The following is a 13,090-nucleotide window of genomic DNA, read 5'->3' on the forward strand; positions in this document are numbered from 1 at the left end:
TGGCGGCCAGCTCTAGCAAGAGTCCTAGTGGATTCAAACTTCTTCCATTTATGGATGATGGAGGCCACTGTGCTCATTGAGAGCTTCAAACCTGCAGAAATGTTTCTGTATCCTTCCCCAGATTTGTGCCTTGAGACAATCCTTAGTTTTTTTTTTAATTTTTCTAAATTTGCAAAAACCTAAATAACTTCTTTCACATCGTCATTATGGGGTATTGTGTGTAGAAAATACTTTCATCCATTTTGGAGTAAGGCTGTAACAATAATAATAATAAAAAAATGTAAATATCTTCCAGAGACACTGTATTGTTAGATAATATCTGTGCAAACTCCTTATTCTATGTTAGCTATCAAGTATTCGTGTTACTTGTATTTGTTTGGATGTTCTGAGAAATATGTTGTTTCACTTCCATCATATGTCCAAGTTTCAGACACAGGGAGATCTCCCTGTTAGTGAGAGCTAGTAACATTAGAAATGTGAGACTATACCACACCAATTGTTAACACCCACATTGTATAAAAGTGTTGTACAAGCTACTTCAGGGGCCTTTCACAAGATGGACACTGTCTGTGAGGGTTCCAGGCCTGGTTTTTAACGTGACCTTTAATAAACTCAAAATGAGGAATACAATGGTTTGGTTTTTGGTAAGGGGCAGAATCTTGCATAAAAGCACCCGGTAAAAATAACAGTATTTACACTCAGTCTCAAATTACTCAGGTAGTTATCAATTGTCCAGTCACAGGTGGGCTCAAGATAAAAAAAACAAACAAAAAAAAAAAACAGGATCAAAGATCAAAGAACAAGGACCAAAAGCAAGACCTGTGATCAAGATAAAAAGGATCAATACCAAAGAACAAAGGCAAGAGCCGCACCTTGAACCAGATATGAGTTCTTCCTTGGCTTGAGTCCGATCTGTCCACCAGATTACAGCGAATCTGTTTAGAGATATTCCACTGACTAATGTACCTAATTGACAGACAAACAGGAACAAACACCAATGTCTCAGTGACGGTAACTGGGTATTATGTATCTCACAACTGACTACCCCAAGTTAACTTTGGTCTTGATACAGACACTGATCAGATATAGTGGACACAATCGTACATTAAAGTGGACTATTGTCTCTGGTCTCTGGCAGGCCTGAATGGTCTTCTGGCTTTAGCAGTACCAGTAATATCCAAATTAGGTGAATGGTGTCAGAATCATCATTCTTAGATGCAATACCTATTTTTTTTTTCCAGGGTCCAAAAATAACTGGACAACTGTTGCAGGTTATCCATCACCTACTCATTCTTTCATCGACAAGTCAGCACATAAAAGGTCTGGAAACAAAAAGACTGGCACAGAAAAGCAGTCCATCTTCAACATGTGTGAAGTTCAGTCATTCTGGTGTAATTTTGTTCAGATTATCGTCTTGTATCTGTAACTCAGCGGGACCTGTTATTGCTTTGTCCTTACAGGATAAAGAAACATCATGTTTCAGATCCAGCAGCATCATGAGCATTGAAGCTCTTCTCATTTCCAGCGTGCACAGAGTTCAAACACACATGCATATGAGTGAATGAGTTTTTATTGAACAGGTTACTGCGGCAGGAAAAACCACAGTGAAGCAACATCACGTTGGACACATTATTATGTTGTTAATCAGGACGCCAAATGTGTTAGAAGGCTCTCTCCTCCTGCACGCACGCACGCACGCACGCACGCACGCACGCACACACACACACACACACACACACACACACACACACACACAAACACACAAACACAAACACACAGCCTCGAGTCCTAGACTGCTCCATGAAGGTACAGAGCAAGGAACTTGCTGAAAGTTTCAGGCTGGTATCCTGCCAGACCAGCTGGGACCTGCAGAGAAACACATGGCAAAACAATTTGGATTATACAGATGAACTCAATAACATAATCAAATGCTTTTTGATTTGTCATATAATGAAGTCTTCACTGACGGCAGCTTTCTATCAGGGGCCAGAGGAAGGATCCTGCAAAATGCAGATTTTGCACTGTGCACAATGTTTTAAAGTCTAAGACATATTCAGTGGTAGCTTTACCATCAGAGAGCCTTGTCCACAATGACCACAAAAGACTCCAAGCTGTCATTAATGTTAAAGGGGACAATACACGGTATTACGACAGCTTTGTTCATTTGGGTAGTTTCTGTTGTCATTATGATTTAAAAAAGTAAACACAGTTGTCTGACAATAAATGGCTTCACCCAACCACTAACCATGAGTGACAAAAAAGTTTTGTGTTATCATCCATATTCTCTGAAAAATTGCCACCTCCCCACCCCTTCCCCCCAAAAAATTGTGCCAGGGTATGTAAACTTTTGAGCACAACAGTGTGTATGTGAGCATATATATATATATATATATATATATATATAGTGAGGAAAATAAGTATTTGAACACCCTGCAGTTTTGCAAGTTCTCCCACTTAGAAATCATGGAGGTGTCTGAAATTTTCATCTTAGGTGCATGTCCACTGTGAGAGACATAATCTAAAAAAAAACCTGGAAATCACAATGTATGATTTTTTTAATCATTTATTTGTATGTTACTGCTGCAAATAAGTATTTGAACACCTGTCAATCAGCAAGAATTCTGGCTCACCCAGACCTGTAAATTTTTGTTTAAGAAGCCCTCTTATTCTGCACATTTTACCTGTATTAATTGCACCTGTTTGAACTTGTTACCTGTATAAAGACACCTGTTCACACACTCAATCAATCACACTCTAACCTGTCCACCATAGCCAAGACTAAAGAGCTGTCTAAGGACATCAGGGACAAAACTGTAGACCTGCACAAGGTTGGGATGGAGTACAGGACAACAAGCAAGCAGCTTGGTAGAAGACAACAATTGTTATGATTATTTATTAGAAAATGGAAGAAACACAAGATGACTGTCAATCTCCCTCAGTCTGGGATTCCATGCAAGATCTCACTTTGTGGGGTAAGGATGATTCTGAGAAAGCTCAGAACTACACAGGAGGACCTGGTCAATGACCTGAACAGAGCTGGGACCACAGTCACAAAGATTACAATAGTAACACATGATGCTGTCATGGTTTAAAATCCTGCAGGGCAGCAAGGTCCCCCTGCTCAAGCCAGCACATGTCCAGGCCCGTTTGAAGTTCACCAGTGACCATCTGGATGATCCAGAGGAGGCATGGGAGAATCAACTCCACTTACCAAGTTTAGAGGATGAGAACAACCCCAAGAAAATCATCCCAACTGTGAAGCATGGGGGTGGAAACACCATACTCTGGGGGTGCTCTTCTGCAAAGGGGACAGGACGACTGCACCGTATTGAAGGGAGGATGGATGGGGTCATGTACTGCAAGATTTTGGCAAACAACCTCCTTCCTTCAGTAAGAGCATTGAAGATGGGTCATGACATGTACTGCCTGGAGGAGTGGACCAAAATCCCTGCTGCAGTGTGTGAAAACTTGGTCAGGAACTACAGGAAACATTTGGCCTCTGTAACTGCAAACAAAGGCTACTGTACCAAATATTAACATTGATTTTCACAGGTGTTCAAATACTTAATTGCAGTAGTAACATACACAAATAAATTATTAAAAAAATCATACATTGCGATTTCCGGAATTTTTTTTAGATTATGTCTCTCACAGTGGACATGCACCTAAGCTGAAAATTTCAGACCCCTCCATGATTTCTAAGTGGGAGAACTTGCAAAATCGCAGGGTGTTCAAATACTTATTTTCCTCACTGTATATATATATATATGTGTGTGTGTGTGTGTTTCAGGAATATTTTTTTGCATTATAAAACCAGAAAAAAATTACAAAAACCTGACAAATATTCATAAATGAAATGTGTGATGAGTTTTACCTTTAATGATAACTGATATGAAAACTAGGTTCTATTTCTGTGTGATTTTTCAGTATGTTAAGTCGCACCAGAGTATAAGTCGCAGGATCTCAAAAATTATTTGAAGAAAAACTCAACTTAAAGTATCAGTAATTATGTTCACCTCCGCCAAGGAGGTTATGTTTTCCATCGCGTCCGTTTGTTGGTTGGTTGGTTTGTTAGCAGGTTTACTCAAAAAAGTCTCAATGGATTTCAAAGAAATTTTTACCAGGGGTGTATCTTGGCCTAACTTAGAAGTCATTAAATTTTGGTAATGATCCGGAACATGATTTTTTCAAGGATTCTTTATCATTGCAAAATAGAGCCAATTTCAAGATTTTTACATCTAACTTTATGAAGATGGGTCACAAAGGCTGAACAAAAATTAAGTTACGACACAACAATAATTTAGCATTTGTTTCTCTTCATTGCATAAACTTGTTATTAGAAAATAAAAAACGTGTAGTTTATGCAGTTTCTCTTTATAAATACATTTGCTGAAGATCTAAGGGTTTAACCCTCTGGGGCCGTTGCCGTCGTATACAACGGCTGAGACCAAGCTTTACTAAATTATAAATAACTTTTTAATGATATGAGGTAGAAACTTACTTTTTTTACTGAAAAGTTAACTCCGTGGACTTTCGAGCCACCGTCCACCATCTTTGTACTCCTCATAGAAGCTGTGTGATGACGTGAGCAATGCGAGTGTCCAATCGGAATTGGTTCACCGTCACATGGTTTTCGAAAATCCAATCGTAGGGCAGATTCACCTCACGTGACACACCAAAGAATGCTTTTAGGAGTGATGTGTTACTAGTTTATTATAGTTTGCTGTGTGTTTTGAATAAATGTGTGTGGAAAATTATTTTCCGCTTAACTTTTTCCTTTCTTATTTCTGATTGTAAACCTTTATTACACTTATAAAACACAACTACACTCAACAAAAATATAAATGCAACACTTTTTGTTTTGCTCCCATTTTGTATGAGATGAACTCAAAGATCTAAAACTTTTTCCACATACACAATATCACCATTTCCCTCAAATATTGTTCACAAACCAGTCTAAATCTGTGATAGTGAGCACTTCTCCTTTGCTGAGATAATCCATCCCACCTCACAGATGTGCCATATCAAGATGCTGATTAGACACCATGATTAGTGCACAGGTGTGCCTTAGACTGCCCACAATAAAAGGCCACTCTGAAAGGTGCAGTTTTATCACACAGCACAATGCCACAGATGTCGCAAGATTTGAGGGAGCGTGCAATTGGCATGCTGACAGCAGGAATGTCAACCAGAGCTGTTGCTCGTGTATTGAATGTTCATTTCTCTACCATAAGCCGTCTCCAAAGGCGTTTCAGAGAATTTGGCAGTACATCCAACCAGCCTCACAACCGCAGACCACGTGTAACCACACCAGCCCAGGACCTCCACATCCAGCATGTTCACCTCCAAGATCGTCTGAGACCAGCCACTTGGACAGCTGCTGAAACAATTGGTTTGCATAACCAAATAATTTCTGCACAAACTGTCAGAAACCATCTCAGGGAAGCTCATCTGCATGCTCGTCGTTCTCATCGGGGTCTCGACCTGACTCCAGTTCGTCGTCGTAACCGACTTGAGTGGGCAAATGCTCACATTCGCTGGCGTTTGGCAAGTTGGAGAGGTGTTCTCTTCACGGATGAATCCCGGTTCACACTGTCCAGGGCAGATGGCAGACAGCGTGTGTGGCGTCATGTGGGTGAGCGGTTTTCTGATGTCAATGTTGTGGATCGAGTGGCCCATGGTGGCGGTGGGGTTATGGTATGGGCAGGCGTCTGTTATGGGCGAAGAACACATCACCTCATGTTGCAGCAGGATAATGCACGGCCCCATGTTGCAAGGATCTGTCCACAATTCTTGGAAGCTGAAAATGTCCCAGTTCTTGCATGGCCAGCATACTCACCGGACATGTCACCCATTGAGCATGTTTGGGATGCTCTGGACCGGCGTATGACAGCGTGTACCAGTTCCTGCCAATATCCAGCAACTTCGCACAGCCATTGAAGAGGAGTGGACCAACATTCCACAGGCCACAACTGACAACCTGATCAACTTTATGCGAAGGAGATGTGTTGCACTGCATGAGGCAAATGGTGATCACACCAGATACTGACTGGTATCCCCCCCCTCAGTAAAACAAAACTGCACCTTTCAGAGTGGCCTTTTATTGTGGGCAGTCTAAGGCACACCTGTGCACTAATCATGGTGTCTGATCAGCATCTTGATATGGCACACCTGTGAGGTGGGATGGATTATCTCAGCAAAGGAGAAGTGCTCACTATCACAGATTTAGACTGGTTTGTGAACAATATTTGAGGGAAATGGTGATATTGTGTATGTGGAAAAAGTTTTAGATCTTTGAGTTCATCTCATACAAAATGGGAGCAAAACCAAAAGTGTTGCATTTATATTTTTGTTGAGTGTATATCATATATATTTTGAAAGTACAGATTGTCCTGAAAAAAAAGAGACATAAAACGTGATTGTGGGATGCAGGGAGAGCTGTTAACAGCGATAATAAAACATTTATGCCAGGCGAGTGAACTGTCCAAAAAATGTCTTCGGACCCCAGAGGGTTAACCACTGAATCTGAAACATGACGGCAGATGCGTGAAACGACATGGAATAAGTGTCTTTGCCAAAGGGTATTCCATGTGACGTCAGTGACCCTATGGCCTTGGCGGAGGTTTGTGATCTCTGAGTGCTCCTAGTTTGCAACTGTGGTTGTGTGATATTTTACTCGCCAGTACACTTCCCAGAATAAAAATACTTACAACATATATTTTAGAAAAAGTATTACACAAATGAAGTTTGGCAGGGGTGGTGACCAAAGTGGTTAATGTGCTTGGTTTCAGTGTGGAAGGGTCCCGGTTCACACCCCACCCCTGCGACATTTCTCCATGTAATGTGGAGTTGCGCCAGGAAGGTCATCCGGTGTAAAACTTGTGCCAAATCATCATGCAAATCCACCTTGGATTTGTTGTGGCGACCCCGAGTACAAACAAGGGAGCAGCTGAACGGACATACATTTTTAATTAAATTAATGAAGTTTATAAATCTCCCAAATAACAATAGGCAAAATTTTTATTAGGTTTCTTTAGAATATTAATGAAATATGAGTTGATGAATCAAATGTAATTTTCTATTTCATGATTTATTGCTGCACTGCAAAGTGCATTTTCAAAAACCTTTATCACTTACTTCACTGACTGTATGTAAAAGACATAAAAAGTGATTTGGAACAGTATGACCCATTGATAATTATCTTATTGGATCAAAGACCATTTCATTTTAAAATCTGCTCACTAAACATTAAAATCTGGATTAAAAAAAAACCCACATGAATTAAACATTTGACCGTTTTAAACTTGTAAGAACTCCATGTGTCTGTTAATAATGATGGTTAACGAACCAGCGTTTCACATAATATCACATGAGTTCACACACAAAACCCCCATGCTTGAAATATATCTTTGCCTGTTATTAAAGCAGGTTACTTTTGTATGAAAAGTATTTAACAGATATTTCGCCTACATGTGTCGCTGAGAAATCGAGGCTGTTTTCACATCAGTGAACAACTTAAAGCTGTACAGCCTTTTAAATTTCACAAAACTGCAAACATTTAGTTTCTACTGAAATTCAAGCATTATAATATATATTTTTGAAAAGTGTTACAAAATTACAGATCATTTTAATGAAGAGAACACATTTACCTGGGAGGAATTCCACTGCAATTTCATTTTTCTTTTAACGGCATCTACAGGATGAAAGCATCTGTGCACGTGCATCAGGTTTTGAAATTACCTTTGACCTTGTGTGATGCAGGTTTTCAGGGCATGCACACTAACATCTGTAAGATGCAAATCCCTTCAGAGGTGTTATCTAGTTTCAAAAACAGTGTTTTTAGATTTATAAGTGTTTGTTTCTCGCCAACCTTTTCAAAATATATGAGAAACACAGATTTTATTCAATAAGCTGTTTTGGAGCGTTTTCTTCCATCTTGGTTTTTGTTCGAGCAAGCAGCAAGCTGACGTCACAGTGTTTTTCTCTACTTTGATTGGCTGTCACTGTGTGCTTCTCAGCATCCCTCACACAAGTTGGGGGAAGCTCCCATGTGATCTATGTCCCTATGACTGTAACCAAATATACAGTCACTTGCATATAATGTATTCAAGTGGACCAACGAATTTTGTCCGTTATAATCGAAATCCATAATATGTATAAAACAGACAAAATCCATTTTTTTAAGTCAACTGCGGAGTGGTACCTTAAAATCCTAAAGCCTGACTTATGCTTCTGCATCTCTGTGGCCATGCAATGACATTGACGTGCGTGTGACCCTTTTAAAGTTTTCTGTTGTGTCTTTATGCAATGTGCTGCAGGAACAGTGGCTTTTTCTGGATTAATTTGTCTCTCAATGAGCTCCACTTCTTTATGCAATCATCAACCTCTAAACCAGTGATTCTCAATCGGGGTGCCGCGGCACCCTAGGGTGCCGTGATCGACTGTCAGGGGTGCCGTGGGCAATTATCAAATATCACCATTATCGGGTGTATGTGCTGTAATAGTGTGGCAGATGGTGTAATGCTCTTTTATTCCAGTAGATGGCAGCAAAGCGCGCAGTAGCGCTGAGCCGTGTGTCGACAAGGAGGCGAGATCGCCATTTAATTCCGGGCAAGTTAGTGACAAGGGAGACAATATTTCCTTCCATAAGTAAGTGGGTTTGGTTCTTCTTGTCACTTTGTCCGTGATATTTGGATGATAAACAGCTGTATGTCTCCTGCCGTACCTGTGTCGCCCGATGACACGGCTCATTAATTTCACTTATGTCTAGTTGATATTTTCCACTGCTAGACCAATGTAGTTAAAATTCTTGTTGTTAGTGACTAAAAATTGTTCGACAAGACTGGGGAGTTTTTTTTTGCACCTTAAAATAATGAGATTAATGACCCGCGCTGTGCTGCCACACACACAGAGATGTGCACACACACTGCTGACTTCATGAATGAAACTCGGTCAATAAAGGATAATTGTGTAAAAAATATAATATATATATAAATGTATTGTAATGGTTTTAGGAGCCGCACTGCGTTGAACACAGCAGCAGCAGCTCAGCCGAGCAGCGTAGCTTATCAACGCAGATCCGTGTAACTTTCAACACTAATATTTGTGAATGTGTGTGTGTCAGAGTAAGTTTAATACTTTCCTGACAATTTAATGTAATTTAATTTTACTGGCTCGATATCCAGGACAAAATGGCATTTTAACACGTATTTTGCGAGCATTTTTCTGAGTGTGTTCAGTCGCGAATCTCCATTGAAAATGCATTAACATCCAGGTACTTTGTCAATATTTTGCCCGGTTAGGAGACGTCATGTCGCTGTTCATGAAGGGACGTTTTCGTTTAGTGTGGAGCAATGGGACTGCGCTCTCTAGTTCTTATATACAGCTCCATGACTATAGTATACTATGTTACGTCATATCTGTACCGCACGTGTTGCTAACGTGCTGATGCACCGTGTAGAGACAGTCGAGTTAGTGGTGCGTGACACGTGACACGACAGTGGTGTGCCGCAGGATTTTGTAAATATAAAAAGGGTGCCGCGGCTCAAACAAGGTTGAAAATCACTGCTCTAAACCAACCATATGGTACGTACAGTTTCCTCCATGAATTGTGTGTCATTTGAGCAACTTTTTCTGACTCCTTGTTGTGAAGTTGGTCATATTTGCGGACTTTTGATCCATGATCGAAATGTAACCAGCGTGCGCACTGCAAAAACTTTTAAAATATGATGGTAGGAATGAACCCAGAAAAGTGAGAAATCTCAGCCCTTTGCTGTCTCCATCATTTACCAGGTGCAAGGGTTCACAGCCAGGTAGAGGGGCTGTGATCTAAAGTGTTTTAGTTCATCACACACAGGGATATGTGTGAAACTTAACACCATATTACAATGCAGGAAGCAAGCAACATTTTGTTAACTAGAAGCACTCAGAGAGTGCAAACCACCGCCAAGGCCATGGGGTCACTGACGCCATAACATCTACACGCCGTGGAATCACTGAACCTAAAAAAGTCTAAATCTAGATCTATTTCTTTTTGTCTCTTTCTCTAAAATTGTATATAATAATCATTAGATTGTTAATATATAAACAAAAAATAAATTTAAGAAATATTACAATTTGAAAACAAATACACCCGAACGTGATGACAGCTGCAACTACTTAATGCTAACTTTTAACACTGAAAATGCCATAGACATGCTAACATGTTAGCATCGTGATCCGGATCACCACTAAAATTTAATCAGTTCCTCTTGTCATTTCCAACCACTCCAAAAAATTTCAACAAAAATAAATTTAAGAAATATTACAATTTGAAAACAAATGCACCCGAACGTGATGACAGCTGCAACTGCTTAATGCTAACTTTTAACATTGAAAATGCCATAGACATGCTAACGTGTTAGCATCGGGATCCGGATCGTGATCCGGATCACCACTGAAATTTAATCACTTGTTCCTCTTGTCATTTCCAACCACTCCACAAAATTTCATCCAAATCTGTTCAAAACGTTTTGAGTGCTATAGATGTAGACTGCCTGGGGGTTTCTTTCTCTTTTTGCTCTGTATGCACCACTCTGCATTTAATCATTAGTGATCGATCTCTGCTCCCCTCCACAGCATGTCTTTTTCCTGGTTCTCTCCCTCAGCCCCAACCAGTCCCAGCAGAAGAATGCCCCTCCCTGAGACTGGTTCTGCTGGAGGTTTCTTCCTGTTAAAAGGGAGTTTTTCCTTCCCACTGTAGCCAAGTGCTTGCTCACAGGGGGTCGTTTTGACCGTTGGGGTTTTACATAATTATTGTATGGCCTTGCCTTACAATATAAAGCGCCTTGGGGCAACTGTTTGTTGTGATTTGGCGCTATATAAAAAAATTGATTGATTGATTGATTGATTGATCCTGCTGACAAACAGACAAACAAACAAACGCAACCGAAAACATAACCTCCTTGGCGGAGGTAATAATCACCGGCCTTGAATTACGACTTGCCTCATTTAGGTCCTGGGTCTGAGCATGGTTTGAAAAAAATAAATGCTCAGGCTTTTAATCAAGGAAATATGGTCCTAGAATCGGCGAGTGTCAGTGCTGAATGTCATTTAATACCTCTGTTACTGGGCACTCTGTCCGGTACACGTGAGGGGTTTTTAATAAAAATGCATTGGGATTGGACAGGATGTTTTGCCCGATGTGAGTGAAAATCCGTTATACAAAATCTGATGTGTTTATTACAAGGAAAACCACACAAAAGCATTGGGACTTTTGCTTGTGTCTGGTGAGTGTGAATATCTGTTTTATACTTTGACCATTTAGACTCTAGTTCATTTGAATTTTTTTTCCCTTCCAAGGAAATAATTATTAATTTTTTTCCAGACAGCGTGAACTTTGATCATGTTGGCCACATCATATTTTGAATCCCTTATTTAAATGCCAAGAAATAAAACTATAGTGCTGCCAAATGAAATTCTTATGAATTAAAAAACAAAAAACAGTGGCGGTACACCTTTAAAGTTAATCAGTGTGCTGTGGATCTGCAGATAGCATTACTTGTCCTTAGTGCTATTTTGAAAAAAAAAACAAACTTCTGGTCTAGTAATGTCTAAACCTTGCAAAAAAACAAACAAGCAAAAAAAAAAAAAACATCCAAAGGCACACATACCAAAAAGAGCTACAACCCCCCCAACCCCCCTGCATTAATGAGCTAACCTTACTGAAGCTGTAACTCTCAAGCAGTACTGAGTCGGTACGTTAAAAGTATCCTGATCGTCATACAATCTTTTCTCCACAAGGAATTCTTTTCTTGGGGTCACCACACAAATAGCAACAGGTTGGGCAGAGTCCCTAAAATGAGGTTTGTAGCCTAATACAGTTTATATTTGACAAATCTGCTCCAAATCATGCTTGCTGTTCTGCATATGTTGCTGTAACAACCAATGCAGCAGGATCACACCAGACTGCCAACAGGTTAATCCAGCTAACATGATCAAGGCCCTGCTGTACACTCTGATCTGTTACATATATGACACTGTAGGTAAACACAAGATGGGAAAGGGAAGTGGTTTTCTTACCTTGACTTCTTTCCTCTTGATATAAGGTCTGACCTTAGCAAACTTATAGAGCTCAACATCTTTGTCCATCCACACCTGCAAGTCACAAACAGCACATGAAAGAAAAAAAAAACCCTCAAGTATCATCAGCAAAGAAAAGCACCAAGGTTCTGTTTACAGACATAATGCATTATTTTTTACCATGACTAGATTTCAGATATCAACCAAAGCAAAGTATTGTCTGCACAAGAAAATAAATAATTCAAATGAAAAATGTGAAAGAGGATTTTTAATTAGATTTCATTTTTGTCTATGTTAAGCCAGCCATACACTACATGATTTTTACAAATGTGCATCACAGAGAGGTTCACAACATACTGCATCACAGCAGTTTGAGCATGTACAACCCCAATTCCAATGAAGTTGGGACGTTGTGTAAAATGTAAATAAAACAGAATACAATGATTTGAAAATCCCCTTCAACCTATAGTCAATTGAATACACCACAAATACAAGATATTAAATGTTCAAACTGACTTTGTTGTTTTAGTGCAAATATTTGCTCATTTTGAAATGGATGCCTGCAACACGTTTCAAAAAAGTTGGGACGGGGAAACAAAAGACTGGGAAAGTTGATGAATGCTCAATGAACACCTAATTGGAAACAGGTGAGTGTCATGATTGGGTACAAAAGGAGCATCCCCAAAAGTCTCAGCCATTCACAAGCAAAGATGGGGCGAGGATCACCACTTTGTGAACAACTGCGTGAAAAAAAAGTCCAACAATGAACAATGTTTCTCAACGTTCAACTGCAAGGAATTTAGGGATTCTATCATCTACAGTCCATAATACAATCAAAAGATTCAAAGAATCTGGAGAACTTTCTACACGTAAGTGGCAAGACCAAAAACCAACATTGAATGCCTGTGACCTTCGATTCCTCAGGAGGCACTGCATTAAAAACCGACATCATTGAGTAAAGGATCTTACCGCGTGGGCTCAGGAACACTTCAGAAAACCATTGTCAGTTAACACAGTTCATCGCTACATC

General features: G+C 39.9%; 1 protein-coding gene across 2 annotated transcripts in view; it reads right to left on the reverse strand.

Annotated features, from left to right (window-relative positions):
- mrpl37 (mitochondrial ribosomal protein L37) overlaps positions 1–13,090 on the reverse strand; it is a 48,926-nt gene that overhangs the window by 11,433 nt on the left and 24,403 nt on the right. Inside the window, exons 7-8 of one of the 2 annotated variants that reach the window (XM_034182700.1) lie at positions 12,061–12,135; positions 1,778–1,866 (exon numbers count right to left, since the gene is read on the reverse strand). In XM_034182700.1, coding sequence (XP_034038591.1) covers positions 1,789–1,866; positions 12,061–12,135 — 153 coding nt within the window. In that variant the 3' untranslated portion in view covers positions 1,778–1,788. Of the gene's footprint in view, positions 1–1,773; positions 1,867–12,060; positions 12,136–13,090 lie in introns of those variants that run through there. The other variant, XM_034182701.1, reaches the window with a different exon arrangement.

Source organism: Thalassophryne amazonica, chromosome 12 (genome assembly GCF_902500255.1).
Source record: "Thalassophryne amazonica chromosome 12, fThaAma1.1, whole genome shotgun sequence".
In the NCBI taxonomy this organism is placed as follows: Eukaryota; Metazoa; Chordata; class Actinopteri; order Batrachoidiformes; family Batrachoididae; genus Thalassophryne; species Thalassophryne amazonica.